The sequence below is a fragment of the Marmota monax genome, unplaced genomic scaffold (assembly GCF_021218885.2).
Source record: "Marmota monax isolate L192 unplaced genomic scaffold, Marmota_monax_Labrador192_F-V1.1 WCK01_AAM20220418_F8-fsc00129, whole genome shotgun sequence".
Lineage (NCBI taxonomy): Eukaryota > Metazoa > Chordata > Mammalia > Rodentia > Sciuridae > Marmota > Marmota monax.
Genome location: NW_026693811.1, coordinates 3,389,668 through 3,406,060, shown reverse-complemented (window position 1 = coordinate 3,406,060; position 16,393 = coordinate 3,389,668). Strand labels below are relative to the sequence as shown.

The 16,393-nt window shown below is 35.0% G+C and overlaps 1 protein-coding gene across 2 annotated transcripts in view; it reads left to right on the top strand.

Moving 5' to 3' along the window:
• Positions 1-16,393, top strand: part of Ifih1 (interferon induced with helicase C domain 1) — a 58,237-nt gene that overhangs the window by 2,197 nt on the left and 39,647 nt on the right. Inside the window, exons 2-4 of one of the 2 annotated variants that reach the window (XM_058584959.1) lie at positions 6,613-6,781; positions 13,389-13,478; positions 14,079-14,225. In XM_058584959.1, coding sequence (XP_058440942.1) covers positions 6,613-6,781; positions 13,389-13,478; positions 14,079-14,225 — 406 coding nt within the window. Of the gene's footprint in view, positions 1-6,612; positions 6,782-13,331; positions 13,479-14,078; positions 14,226-16,393 lie in introns of both variants that reach the window. The other variant, XM_046462271.2, reaches the window with a different exon arrangement.

The window sequence follows — 16,393 nt, the reverse complement described above, 5'->3', positions numbered from 1 at the left end:
CTGCCTTATTCATGGTTGTAAGTCAAAAGTGTATTTTAAAAGCTTTGTAGATAAATCACCACAAGTCAAGGGTTTTTGTCTATACTATGTTATTATTTTGACATTTTCCTTTTTCTGTTTGATTCATTAATTATGTGTATCTTCTTTACAATGTTCTGGGTATCAGATTAGTTGGCTTTAGCCTGTATTATGAGTTGGTCTTTAATAACTAAAGTTAATGGTCCTCATAGACTCAACAGCTACAGGGCCTATCCAAAGACTCAACATGCGTTGAATTGTGATGGCCAGTTTTCCCAACAAAGTAAATTACTTTACACTGTTGTCTGTAGCGTTTATGTCATTTTGTGTATTGAGCACCAACTAGAACGCATTATAGTAGTCCAGCTGGATATGACAAATGTGTACATCACTGTGGCAGAATCTTAATTTGGAAGAAAGTATGCAGCCTTCAAGCCAGCTGGAGATGGAAGATGGCATTTCCAGCCACAGTAGCTGTTAGGAAGTCCAGAAGCAACAGAGTCCAGTAACACCACAAAGCTGTTTATGTTTGGTGGGTATGATGTCCCGATTGCCAGTGAAACAGCACTTCTTCTTATTTACTCTAAATACTTCTGCCTATCAGCATCACTTTTGTCTTGCCTGGATTGAATTTCCGCCAGCTACATTTTATCCAAGTTCTTGATTCTGGCAAGCTTGGAGGCAGCTAGCAGTATTGCAACGGATTTGACACAAAGAAGACTGGGAGTAAAGGGACTTTTGTGTAATGATGGCAGTTGAGGCCAAAGCAGCCCAAACTTTGCCTCAGATTCACATTTCAAAGGAGACTGGAAAGAATGAGGAGCTATTTATTTGAGACTAGGAGTAATAGGGACTCTGTGAGAGACTAATAATTGTGTGTGTGTGTGTACATTATCATTTCCAAAATTAAGCTATGGAAACAAGGAGAAGGAAACATTATACTTGGAAGAATCTCTAGTGATGTGGAAATCATCCATGATGTTTATCCAATAGAAGAACGTATGATGGGACAGTCATGAGAGTTTATAATGGGAAGATGTGGATTTCGGGGTATATTTGCTTTTTACTACATAGACAACTTTGGGAAGTTATTTAAGTTTTCTAATCCTAAATTGATCCAATGAAAACGAACATTGTATCATTTCTTTTTTCATAGTGTTTTAGTCAACATCAAATGAAAAATAGTGTTTAGGAAAGAACTTACTATTTTGATATAATTATATTGATTTTATTAACACTCATCTGGTTACATTTCCATATAAAGTTGAAGCTTCAGGGATTTAGGTAAATCGCATGTTGAAATTGATATCTGCTTCTAAAAGTCCCTAGATTAAACTGATTTGAAGGGGAAAATACATCTTTCATTTCCCAAAACCTAGCCAGGACTAGGTATAGGGTTAGTACTTAATAAATACTGATTACTTGATTAATTGCTTGAATTCATTTCCAAAAAATTCTCTGGAATGAGTTGAAAACACATGATGTGTTAGATTGCCTTGTCAGGCATTGGAGAATGAATGGGTGATGTGCATTAGATTTCTAAATGTAATTTTTGACAGTTTAGAAAAAGATACCAAAAGTTAAGCTCAGCTTAACTAAGTAATCAGGACTTCTAAAAATTGATCTTTTATTTTTTTTCTTTACTTGTGTTCCAGTAGACATTTCCTACTTGGACTGTGATTTTAGTTTAGGATTCCTACCTCCATATGCCAGCCCCTTCCCCCAATTAAAGCAGGGATTCTGAAAATGATCTGTGACTTAGTTTTGTGTCCAATAAGTACCCAACAAACCTATTTAGTTTATTGATTTATTCATTCATTTATTGAATTTGTTGAGTGGCATATTTGTGCCAGACAACAAGCTAGTGGGAAAGATGAAGAGAAAACCAGAGACAATGGTTGTGCTAACCTGGAGTTCAAGTTGCAATGTTAGAGTTCATCCTTCCTACCAATAGCTAAGGAACACCTACTGTACTCAAGGCACTATCCTAAATGCTGGAGACACAGCAGTAAACACTAGTTCTTTTACAGATCATTACAACTGAACCATCCCTGTAAGGGAGTGTCCCTGTACTGCCCTGCTTCTTTTAGGGTGCATTGTGACAACTTGGCATACCCATTGATTTAGACAGCTGTGGACTCTGTAACAGAAGTGATCATCTAAACATTTCCACAGAATCTTAATGTAAATCTGAACAACCCAAGAGAGGTACATGTTTCAACCCTGCTCAAAAGAATTCGACACATGTAGTCTTCGTCACTCCATACACCTTTTGTTTATTTGGGAAAAACAGAAGTACTAAGACTAGTCCAGCTAGAAGCTAAGTCCTATTTTCCTCAAATGAAATGAGTGTCTCAGTCAGTTTTCTCCTCATTTATTGTATTGTCAAGCAAATTAGGAGAAACAAGAGGAAAAAAAGAAATATGAATAAACTTAGCTGTCAGTTTGATATTAAACACTTATGTGATTAAAACATGAACAAATTATATGCTTTAACATAATTTTGCTTCCTAATTTACTGTTATCTAATAGTTTAACTCTACTGGATTAAAAAAAAAACATTATATTTAAATAGAAATCTGAGATTATTATACAAGAAGACAAAACATTTTTCATCAACTGTACATCATGTGGGCAAGCCAGTGCTTAATGAAAATATCTTTGGCTTTGTCACTACTTTCTTTTGGAAAGAAAAACAAAAACTAACAGAAAATTTAGAAGTTGCTTTACCGACAAATTTTACCATATTTATTTGTTTTATATTGGTGCATTACAATGATACAGAATAGTGGGATTCATTTTGACATATTCATATGGGCACATAGTATAATTTGATTAATTTCATACCCAGTATCCCCTTCACCTCCCATCCTCCTTCCCCCTGATCCTCTTCCTCTACTCTATTGGCCTCTCTGCTGATTCCATGAGTTCTTTTTTAAATTTATTTTTTCCTCTCTAGCTTCAACATGTGAGAACATGACCCTTAACTTTATGTTTCTGGTTTATTTCAGTCACCATGATGCTTTCCAGTTCCATCTTTTTTACTGTAAATGACAATTATGTTCTTCTTTATAGCTGAGGGAAACTACTCCATTGAAATTCACCTATATTTTATGTTCCATAAATTAGTTAGCAATGTTGCCATGGACATTGTTAAATTCATAGAGAAAACTTCCAGTAGGGGAGGAAATCATTCTATATCAATCTCAAGTTTAAATATTCCCCTTCTAGGAATTTCCGTTATTGTGTTTATATATTGGGGTCTAACATCTTTTTATTTATTTATTTATTTTTTTTAAATTTTTTATTGTTGGTTGTTCAAAACATTACAAATTTCTTGACATATCATATTCCACACTTTGATTCAAGTGGGTTATGAACTCCCACCTTCACCCCACACACAGATTGCAGAATCACATCAGTTACACATCCATTGATTTACATATTGCCATACTAGTGTCTGTTGTGCTCTGCTGCCTTTCCCATCCTCCACCCTCCCCCCTTGGGGTCTAACATCTTTATAATATTATAGGAGAATAGATTAAGAAAAATATGTGTGTGTGTGTATGTGTGTGTGTGTAAAATTACTTCAAAGGGAACTGATGTACTTTCCAGAATCCAAATGGGGATGATTTCTTAAAAATTCAGAATCTTGATGAAGCTACTAAAATTACACAGATGTTATATATATTTCTGCATTCAAATAGTACAAATAAATGTAGAAAACAAAAGCATTATAATATGCAAATGCCTGGGATCAATAAAGGCAAAGAAAATGTGACATATGTGTTTCCAGAGTAAAAAATCCACTTAACAGATTGATAGTCAAAGAAAATTTAGTGAGTAGAAAATGCTTAGATTCTTAATAAAAGTATTCATTACAGTGCCCATTAATTCTTTTTAGAGAAATACTTTCTTATTACTTCCTTCAAGTATATTTAAAGCTGATTAAAAATGGGATAATAAAAATGGAAATGATTGAAGCCAGACATGGTGGTGCACTCCTGTAATCCAGCTATTCAGGAGGCTGAAGCAGCAATATTGTAAGTTAAAGGCCAGCCTCAGCAACCTAGCAAAACCCTGTCTCAAAATAAAAAGTAAAGGGCTGGGGTTGTGGCTCAGTGGTAGAGCACTCACCTAGCACTTGCAAAGCCCTGGGTTCAATCCTTAGCAGCTCATAAAAATAAATAAATAAAATAAAGATATTGACAACTACAACTAAAAAATAAATATTAAAAAATAATAAAATAAAAAGTAAAAATTCTGGAGATGTAACTCCGTGATAAAGTACCCCCTAAGTTCAATGTTTAATCCTAGTATCAGGAAAAAAAAAGGAAGGGTTGAGTTAAAATGAGGTGCTGAAACCAGTGTAATTTGTGTCAATAGCAATTACTTCTCCAATTAGTAGGAAATAATAAAACTCTTACAAATACCAGAGAAGTCAAAAAATTTCCATTAGGAGATTAATGAAGTTAGAGAAAAAGTAGGAAATGAGCAAGAAATTGCTTAGACAATGGTTTGTGAGAGATGGCCTGAAATCACTTAAAATTTCATAAGTTTAATTTTTAAGTGCAAATAATCACTTTTTGACAAAAAATAAAATTGAAGAAAATTTTTAGCTATGATTATAGCTCAAGAAGTCAGGTTTTAGCCTCTACAGTCAATTACCTGTATGAAATTCTACCTCTGCCATTTACTAGATTTTTGACCTTGGAGAGAGAGCCAAACATCTTTGTGCCTCTTGGCCTTCTGATCTATGAAAGGGGTTTATGTTGGTACCTACTTCAGGGTTGCTAGCTTAATATATGAAAAGCCCTAGAACAGTATAATTACCTATTAGCTAATAGGACTAAAATGACCTTTGAGTAGAGGTCATGTAGAACAATTTTTTTTTATACTAAGTAGTGTCTGCTAGTGAAATGTTTGTAAAAGACCAGGCATGGTGGCCCATGCCTGTAATCCCAGTGGCTTGGAAGGCTGGGACAGGAGGATCATGAGTTCAAAGTCAGGGCTGGGGATATGGCTCAGTGGTTGAGTGCCCCTGAGTTCAATTCCTGGTAGAAAGAAAGGAATTAAGGAATTAAGGAAGGAAGGAAGGGAGGGAAGGAGGAAAGAAGAAAGAAAGAAATGTTTATAAAAGTAAATACTTTCCTAGGTCATCCATAATAATAGATAATACTAAATTTGTAGAAAACATTATTTGAAAAAAGGTTAACAAATCCTTGACATTAAAAGGTCTTGGAATATATTTAAAGGACTAGAAAACACATTTTGTAAGAACAAACTAGTCTAAACAGCCGAAATTATAGATATAGAAGATTCATAGATATTGAGAAAGAACCTTGAGAATATCTATATCAGTGTTTCTCAATTAGGAGGCTGGTAAAAATCACATGAGATGCTTAAAAAAATGTTTGAAAAATGTTCTGTGTCCCCAACATAGACAAAATAAACTAGAATCCTTTGGGACAGATGCTAAACATTAGCATTTTTTAAAGTCTCCACAGGTGTTTCTTATGTGCAATCAGGATGGAGTAACACTCGAATCTCCATGGTGGCCTCAGTTTCCACATGTGGAAATGGAAGCTTAGGGAGATGAAGTAGCTTCCTTGATGCCACAGAAAGCTAATGATGGCGTCATTTCTTTCCGATCTAACATGATTTGTGTTAGTCTTTTCTCCAAATGTCAGTTACTCTATTAGAACCTATTTTAGGAAGATGCATTGTGATAATAATTATACAAATGATCCACATTACAAAAAGATTCACTAGGTTAAGCCCTGCAGCTTGAGAGTCTGAAACAAGAGGATCGTGAGTTCAAAGCCTCAACAAAAGCGAGACACTAAGCAACTCAGTGAACCTCTAAATAAAAAATACAAAATAGTGCTGGGGATGTGGCTCAGTGGTCAAGTGCCACTGAGTTCAATCCCGGGTACCCAAAATAAATAAATAAATAAATGGGAAAGAAAATGAAGACTAAATATTACAATGACTGGATATGAAATAAGTCTACTTCATACTTTACAAAAGGAATAGATATAGAAAAAATGTCATAATATTAAATAAACAAAATTTTGGAAAATTTTATTATAGTAATTATAAATAATGCAAATATTAAATAAACAAAAATGTGAATCTGTGGTTGTAATTACTTATTTCCATGGTAGTAATAGTGAAGAAAGAGAAGTTGGATAAAAAATATTTTATTTCCCATTTACAAATTTCTTGTGTTGAACGGAAATAGCAAGCCATAGATATATAGAAAGAAATTGGTAAAAAAAGATAAAATATGGTTATTGATGAAAGATGCTTTCTTATGTTCTTCTTATTCAGAATGAGGTAAAACATGTATTTCTAAGCATCAGGTTTGGACATCAAAATGGCTTAAAAATTACATGTTTCAAAGGGTGTTTGATTCAGAGATATTTTTCCTGGTAGACTCCAAAATTGCTGCATGTAGCATTGCTGTTTTCCTTAGAATCTGAATATAAATTTTTTAAAAATACTTATGCTTAATTGCTCAGTTTTCCTAACAGATATTTCCTGTTTAAATTTATTGATATGTTGAATTTATTTCTACTTTTCTCTTAACAGATTACTGCTGCAGAAAATAATGCAAATGAATCAGGTGTAAGAGAGTTGCTCAGCAGGATTGTGCAGAAAGAAAACTGGTTTTCTACATTTCTGAACATTCTTCGAGAAACAGGAAATAACAGACTTGCCCAGGAGTTAACAGGTGTTGCTTGCTCAGAAAGCAATGCAGGTATTTCTTATTTTACTAGGGATGATTTTCCACATTTTGCCCAATAATTGAAAGTTTAATGAAACCTATAGACATATTGCCAAACACCAAGATTTTTTTTTTTTTAAAAAATAGCAGTTTTCAAATGGGAAGGGATTTGGTAGATTATTTATTATACAAACAAAGAAATTAGTGCCTGAGAAAAAAATTAAATTATCAGAGCCCGAAGAATTCATCAAGCTGGACTAGAATATTGGTGGTTGACTCAAAGTCCAACCAACATTCCATTATTAGTCTTATTTTGAAAGCATGAGAATGACTTGGAATTTTTAACAAGGTACTTTTCGCATTAAAAAGATGCAAATAAATTGTGCAAAATTATTTTAGTGGTTATTAAAACTCTGCTGCATACACTTCTGAATATTTTCATAAATTTTAAGTAGTTTGAAAATTTGATGACAGGTTTGTAATTACAACACATCTCAACTTCATGTAATATAAATTTTAAAAAATAGTTAATAATTTTTGTAGCCCTTTTACATATATTATTTTATATCTAATTAAAACTTCCAACTTATTTTTCTTTCCTTAATATATTCTCTATGCTTTCAAAAATATCATTTATAAAACAAGTTAAAAGTTAATTGCCAACAAATTAATAATCATTGCATGCTGACTTCACCTCTTTTCTTCACTCATTCACTCATTCATTCATTCAGTGAACATGTAGTGAGTGCCAGATGTGGTGGGCTGTTCCTGGTGCTGAGGATATGGGGTTAAATGACATGTAAAGTCCTTCTTCCCATACACCATAATTTTTAGTGGAACAAGGTACAGAGTAGGCAATTTTCTGAAGTACATATGCAAAACAAAAACAGATAAATATGAGTGATAAAGTAAAATTGCTAAATTATTAAAGAAACAGCATGTTATGTTTTATATTATTTTATGAAATAGCTTTATTTTTGCCTGGCAATTTAAAATATATAACTATATAAAACTATTCGTTTCACTCTTTAAAAGTGGTCAATCTAGGACGGGTATGGTGGTGCACACCTGTAATTCAAACAGCTTGGGAGGCTAAGGCAGGAGGATCACAAGTTCAAACCAGTCTCAGCAACTCAGCAGCAACTTAGTGAGGACCTAAGCAACTTAGCAAGGTACTGTCTCAAAATAAAACATAAAAAGGGCCGGGGCTGTACCTCAGTGGTGAAGCATCCTTGAGTTCAATCCCTGGTGCCAAAAATAAATAAATAAAAGTGGTCAAACCAGCTTTCAAAAATCAGACTTTCAAAAGTCCCATGGTCTGTTTGTCAGCAACTTCCAGGGGTTCTACTGTCATTACTTCTATGAAGTATGTATCTGTACCAATATCTATATATATGTAGAGAGAGAAACAGACAGACAGACAGACACACATACACATACACTCAGAGTGAGACAGACAATGGGATAAAAATGGAGCAATAGACAGAGTCAACTTTCTTTACCATGGGGTGTTTACAAGCTCTAAAGAATTATGAAGTGGCATTAGTACAGCATCACATCTTTAAGACGAACTTAAAGTTCAAAAGGCCTTGAAACTGTTCTTTCTCTGAAATTATTTAAAAATTTGGGGGATTATTCAAGAATGATCAATTAGATAAGTAATTCCATGATGCATTCACCAGCAAGTTCCATGATTTCTGTTTAGACCACAAAATTATGACTATATATTAAAAGTCCTTCAGAATAAGAAGCATCTTTATCTTGCTTTGATTCTCTGGTGGGGCCTCAATGATGCCACTTACTTATAATATCAAGATCACATTTTCTTTTAGGTATTTATTATTTTCCAGGAATTTTTTCACACTATAATTCTAAGGCCTATTTGCTAAGTGAAGGGACTTCTAGCCAAAACCATATATATATATATATATATATATATGCACACACACACACACAATGATGGGCCAATTCCCTCTTATATACCTCAAGAATAAACCTGGGCTACTCCCTAGACCACCCCCTCTCATGATGAGTACCTACTTAAGACCTCATGGGACCATCCATGATAAATCATTCCAGGACTTGACTTTCAGTGAAAAATGGCTACAGTCCAGTTTATTTTTTGTTTCCCAAGAAAATTTGGCCTCAGTATATCAAAAAATGTTAGAAAGGGAAGTTTTTCAGATCAGAAAGTCTCTGGTGAACCCTTCCCCTGTTAGAGGGTACCTGTTCATTGTATGCTCGGGTTCAGTGGTATAATTCTTTAGCAAATGGTCTATAAGTTCTGCTTTAAAGTATCTTCCAGATCTTTCTGACATAAATGCGTGTCTGGCAATAGTTCTTGCCAAGATAAGTTTTCAGTTCCACTTTACCAGGTGCCTAGTTGGAAGTTCATTGTAATATTTCAAATTATAATTTTTTAAACAATAGTCATCTAGTAGAGTATATTTAGAAAATCCTATGTAATGCCAGTATTCTAGCACATCTTATTACATATGCATTGTATTCACATGCCTCCATTTTTACTTTTCTTATAATATGCCATAAATTTGTATTGTGATTAGGTCTCTGGTTGTCTGTTTAACAATGGCATTGGGACTAGTTTGTCCTGATTTTCCCAGACCAACCAATAATTATATAAAAGTGGGAAAGGCTCATGAAAAGAAATAAGTGTCTTCAATTATTCATCAGTCTCTCTTCTCTCCCTGGCCCCATAGCAGTGTTCTCTCACAATTGAGGCTTTCCCTCCTTTCAACCAAAGTGCGTAAGGATGGATGTTGACTCAGAAATGAGAAAAGTGGCAGAGTAGAAATGGTTCTAGGCTTCCTTTGAAGGCTAGATGGAAAACGCCCACCCCATCTGGGGCTCACTTCTACATACATTCAGAGTCACTCTGACCAACAATATTTTCATTGCCTCAAAACATCTAGTCGGGAGATTCAGGGATTTCAATATTATTTGCTGAACTCTGAACATTTTTCTAGCAAGCTTTGATAATTAGGACAAAGTTGTGATATTTTTCTTGTGGTGAAGAGCTACTATGAATTGAGTTGCCCCCTCCCCCATCCCAAAGAAAGCTTATAGCTCTCAATGTAACTGTATCTGGTGTATCTGGAGATTGGGTGTTAAGAACTTGTTAAGGTTAAATGAGGTCATAAGGGTGAGGCCCTGATCTAATAAGGCTGTAGCCTTATAAGAAGAGGAAGAGGGAAAGAGATCACTCTCTCTCCATTGTGGGATGACACAGTGAGAAAACCACCATCTGTAACTCAAGAAAGAAAAACTTTGTAAGCACTGACTCTACTGGCATTAGGATCTTAGACTTCCAGTCTCCAAAATTGTGATAAAATTTCTGATGTCTGAACCAACCCTCTACTCTATTTTTGTCTGGTGATCTCAAATAACTAATACAAATTTGGATACCCCAAAAATTGGATGCTACTAAACAAAAAACACATTGAAGTGACTCTGGAACCAGGTAATGTATAGAAAGTGAAAGAATTTTGAGGTGAATGCCAGAAATATAGGTTTAAGGGTGATTCTGATGGGGTCTTAGGAGAAAATGTAGAAAATTAGAGACTGGAAGAAAGGTGATCCTTGTTATAAAATGGCAAAGAACTTGGTGGAAGAGTGTTCTAGTATTTTGTAGAAGGTGGACCTTGTAGGCAATGAAATTGGATATTTAGCTGATGAGATTTTTAAGCAAGATGTGGAAGGAGTGGTTCTGTTTCTCCTGTTTGTAGTAAAATGATTAAAAAAAAAAAAGATGAGTTAAAGAAATTAGATAGCAGAGGATAGGCAGTGGAGAGTAGAGAAAGGACAGTAAATGTCGACAAGACGCCAAGTATGAAGAGAGCCTTTTTAACATGCCCGAATGTGTTATAAGACAGTTCCTATTTCTCAGAAAAGGCAGATGTTTCCATTTTGCCAAAAGTTCCTGCATAATCTATAATCTGACCCACGTCTACTGTGGGACAATTGGAATATCGAAAACTAATCAGGAGGAGCTTATCATCTAATTACATTCCTGTAAAAGAAGGAGCATGGTAAGATGTAAATGGCACTCTTGCCCCTCCCAGGCACACTGCACCAGGAGCTCTGAATCTTTCTCTCATTTTCCTTTTTAATAAAAGTCTTGCTCCTTGTTTAACTTGGCCACGTTTGCCGTGTTCATTCTTCCATCCAGTGGAACACATATCCAACTCCTGCTGGTAACAGAAGGAATTAGTAACCAAGAAGGGACCAGAACTTGAAGATCTGGGAAATTCTTAGCCTCTTACAAAAACATATGGCAAAGTGTGTTGTGAAAAGAACATGAAGGTACAACTGAACAAACTCTTGGTAAATAGATTGTGGATGTGACTTGCACTTAATCAGCCATTTCAGCAGGACACAGACTCTGTCAATTTGAAATAAAGGGGAAAGAAAAGGCAGGCTGGGGGTGAAGAAAGACTGTCAGATTTCTTGGATTCTGCTGAGTTAGACCATAAACCTATTGGACTATGAACCTGTGCTTTAAGGAAAGGCAAGAATGACCCCAAAGCCATTTAGAGACCATGGGACTGCCACTCCCAAACATGTCAAGGAAGCAAAGCTGTTTCCTCCTTAGTTTCAATTAGTGCTACCTCTCTGATTTTGGGGAGGTGCCTCAGAAGTGGTACTCCCCTTACAGAGACCAGAAAGCTCATGGCTATCTGAAAGAGCAAAAGGAGCAAGGTTGCCCTGCCATCCCAGTGGGCCAAAAGCAGAATGTCAAACCAAAGAGAGTTCTTGAGCTGTAAGATCTGAAGGAATTTGCCTTGCTAGATTCTGGACTTTGTTTAGCTCAAATCACCTTTTCCTTCTTTTCTGTTTCTTCCTTTTGGGGATGGAATGTTGATCTTCTGTTCATTCCACCATTGTATTTCAAAAATCCCCTAATTTGTCTGGTTTCATAGACTCATAGCTGGAAGAGAATTTGACTCTCAATGAATCACACCTAGCACCTTATCCAAATCTGAATTAGGTAACATGTGGACTTTTGACTTTACATTTGATTCCGGAATGAGTTGAGACATTGGGGGTTCTTGAGATGAAATGAATGTATTTTCCATGCAACAACAAGAATATGAGTGGGGTAGGGAGTAATGAAATGCGGTGGGGAGAAATTATATCTCGTCAATCCATAGGTTAGAGCCCTAACCCCTATTATGACTGTATCTGGAGATGATGTCTTTAGGAGGTCATGAAGGAGAGGCCCTAATCCGATGTGATTGTGGCCTTCTAAGAAGAAGGAGAAAGAAAAGTGTATCTCTCTCTTCCCAAGTGAGGACACTGAGAAGGTGGTGGGTGGGTGTACTCTAAGAAGAGGGCTGGCAGTAGACGTCAGCCATGTTGGCACTAGGGTCATGTTTGGCCCAAGTCTAGAAGTGAGAGATGAAATCTCGGTTGTTGCAATTACCTGTTGATGGCATGTTGTAACAGCCCAAGCAGGCTGATGCAGAAGCCCAAGCTCTGGATTCTTAACATTTAATGCCTCCTGGTTTCTTTCCTGAATGTGTGATCTTTAGTTACACTCTTCACCTCCCTGATCCTCACTTTACTCCTCTGTAAAGTGGGGATATTATTTAACATCTAGGTTTATTTAAAGGGTTAATTTATTTAATATATGTAATTATCTAATATATATTAAGCACAGAATAAATTGACTATTTTAGCTATAAGCCCCAAACATGTTCAACAGCTAGATGTAAATATGAGCAGAATGTCAAGTTGGCTACTTGTCCGAAGTCACAACCCCTTCTTCAAGAAAATCTCTATGCAGCTTCCTTTATCCTTTAAGGTGGGTCAATGTGTATTAAGACCTTAATAAATTTTCTTCATGGCATTGGACTTCTGTGACAGATTGAGCTTCTTTGTCTTTCTTTGTGTCCTATAAAGGCCCTTAATAAAACAAGGCTGAAAAATAGGAATAGAGGAATGGAAAAGAAAAGAGAAAGGAGGAATACAGAATATTTCATTGAATTAAAAAAATCTCCAGGAATTCAGAATACATGAATTTAGTCTGACATTAAAGCAGATGTACAACTCACGCAGAACATACAGTGAGGGAACAAAATGGTGAGAGCACAAGCTAAAGAAAAACTATCAAATTTGCATTTTCATTAATTCAGCCTTAAATGTAGCTTAGAACCATTGAGTCATTGAAGGTCATTGTCAGACAGCAAATAATCTCACTTTATTTATGATTAGCACACACTTATTAAATCGTCTTTTTAGATAAAATTCAGTCATTACAAAAAACTACAGTGTTCATATTAAAAGTAAAATATTATGTCATAATAAAAACATGCTTTATGTCTTTAAAAATGTCAAAGATTTAAAGTATGTTACTGTAAATCTATTAGGGGCCCACATTTCATTTTCAAAATAACAGCTATTTACATTGTATAAAAATTTGCATTGCAATTCAATTTCTATTTTGCTCAGAACTTTAAAATATTTAAGAGTATTCAGGGAACCTCTATTTTTAAAATAGCAGTGGGTTATATGTACTGTATGAAAACCTGTGCTGCACTGTCATTTACATGTAATACTTTCACAGAGATTGAGAATTCACCCCACGAAGATGGTTCTGAAGTAAATGAGTTGCGTCTTTCAGCCACAGATCAGCCAAGCCTAGACAAAGAGGGCCAGAACATGGAGAATATTACATCAGAGTCATCTTTTGCAGATTCTTCTATGGTTTCAGGTACTTGAAACATTGAGATACTTTATATCCACTAATTAATACTTATAGAAAAATCAGTTGATGCACTAATGGTATGATGACCGACTAAACATAGGGAAAATTTGGGCTCTGGGATTTGTGAGCACTTTTATTATTAAAGTATTTTTACAGGAAATTAAATTAAAATGATTCCTCTTTCACTAAAATATTTTAAATGAACATAGTATTAAACTGTTGTAAATATGAACATACTTGCTTCTGATTTTACTTTGTATGAAGTCCACAGCCATTTTGATGTGATAACTAACATCATAAGCATGTGCTGTTTCTTGGTTTCTAAATGCTTTCAACATAACATATTTGGATAGAAAGTTGGGAGGTGGCATTCAGTTAATTTGTTTTCAGTTAATTATAGTTTCAAAGTAACAATAACAGCTATTTACATTGTATAAAAATTTGCATTATTATTCAATTTATATTGTGCTCCAAATTCTAAAATATCTAAGGGTATTCAGGTAACCTCTATTTGGAACCCCATTTTTTTTTCAAAATAATGATGGATTGTATGTACTGTGTGAAAACCTGTGCTGCACTATTTTTATTCTATTCTTTAATTCACAGAAATTGGGAAGTCATGCCATGAAGATGGTTCTGAAGTCAATGAGTCACTTCTTTCAGCCACAGATCAGCCAAGCCTATGGAAAGAAGGCCAGGACATGGAGAATAATACATCAGAATCATCTTTTGCAGATTCTTCTATGGTTTCAGGTACTGAAACATGTAGATAATTTATATCCATTAATTATTACTTCCAGAAAAATTAATTGGTACACCAATGACATCATGACCTATTAAAGACAGGAAAATAGGGGCTCATTCTAACACTTTTAATCACAAAGATGAAGAACCACAAAGAACCACTGCACAGGTAGGATAGGAATGAGCAGCATCAAGGTCATAGATAATAGTGAGGTAGTAAAACAATTGGGAGGTGATGAGTTTTAAATATTTACTACCTCTCTAAATAGAATTTATCTAATTGAAAATGTACATAATTTATTTTTTAATAGCTGTGCTTAGTAACTGACTCACAAAATTCCTGAAAACTTAACAATTGGCTCTTGTGAGTTAGTATAAACTGACTCCAGTACACCACTGTAAATTTCATTATTTGTACCCACAAAAATAATATAGATGCAGTGTAGAAAATTTGGAATACATAGAAACACACAGAGAAGTCTTCCATATTCTCACATGATATAAGTATTATATATAACATTTGGGTATGTGTTCTTCCAGTCCTTTTACATTCCTGGATGTGTATATATAAAATGGCATTTCTCCTGTGTTCATGAGATATTCTTCTAAATCATGGTTTTTAATGATTGAATAATAGTCCCACCATTTGGAGGAAACATAATTAATTAACCAATTATTGAATATTTAGCTTAATAAGTTACTCTGTCATGAGTAATGACATGCTGGCCCTCTTACTTATGCCACAGTTTACTTAAAAACATATAATTAGAATTTCTGGGTCAAATAATTTATACAATTTTAACACATTTGATACTTAATGTCAGATTCACTGTGGGAACTTGTGTCAATTTACTTGTTTTCCCACAGTGTAGGAGAGTGTCTTTATTTTCCTGATTCTCTTCTATGGGAGTAGGTGATATGATTTTTAATCTTTACCAATTTGGTTGCTATTAAATATGATTTTTTGTTATTTGAATTTTCTGATTTCTACTGAAAAACATTTTTGCAAGTTTATTCTTTGTTTATTACACATTCATTTTTCTGTTAGGGTATTTATATTCTAAATTTGTTTTAGTGAGCTTTTTCGCCACTGTGACTAAAAGACCTGACCAGAATAATTGTAAAAGAGGAAAAGTCCATAGAAGGCTGGTTCCATTCCTTGGGGCTCCAGGTGAGGCAGGTCATCATGGCAGAAGAGCCTGGCAGAGGGAAGCAGCTCACATGGTGATCAGAAGTGTAGAGAGTGTCTCCACTCTGCAGATACAAAGTATATACCCCATAGTCACACCCCCAATTAATTAACCACTCCCTCCAGCCACACCCCACCTGCCTCCAGTTACCACTCAGTTATTCCCATTAGGGATTATTTCACCGATTAGGTTAAGACTCTCCAACTCAAGCATTTCTCCTCTTAACCTTCTTGTATTGTCTCACACGTGAGCTTTTGGGAGACACCTCACATCCAAACCATAACAAAATTTATATTCTTGCTGGTTTATCTGAACTACTGAAGTGTATAGGGTAATGATATTTGTCAAAAATGATGGCAATTTTTTTTATGGTTTACTTGCTTTTTAGTCTGTTTATGTTTTTTTTTTTTTTTAATGCAATGCTTCTGAGATTCTAATGATCAAATGAACCACCTGGAGGAGAGTCTAATTGGAATGCAGATATGATTCAGTCAGTAAGCAGTGGTTTCTGAGATTTCACCTTTCTCACAAGCTCTCAGGTGATGCTGCTGCTTCTGGTCCTGGTCCATACTCTAAGCAGGAAGGTTTTCATGTGTAATACGGCAAATCTCTTAAATTTGAATTCTAGAGTGGTTTGTGTTTTTCCATTTAAGCAAGCACCTGTGCTTTCTTTTAGAGATCATGATTCTATTTGAAATGCCAAAATCCACTATCTGAAAGTAGAGCTTTATTTTTTAATAAACATTCTTGATAAGCTACCTGACATCTCTGTGGGTTACTGGCAGCTTTCTAAGTCCACACTAGAAAGAATGGAAGACTGAACTGAGGCTGGGCAAAGATCCTGCATTTCAGATTAGCAGTTTCATAAAAAGTTGCCAGGTGCATCTTATCAGTTTGCACTTTATGTAGTCTGAGTTTCAAGTGGTCCAAAAAGAAAAAAGAAAAAGGCCAAGAATTTAAATTCCTCTTTTTCTTCTTCTCCTTCTT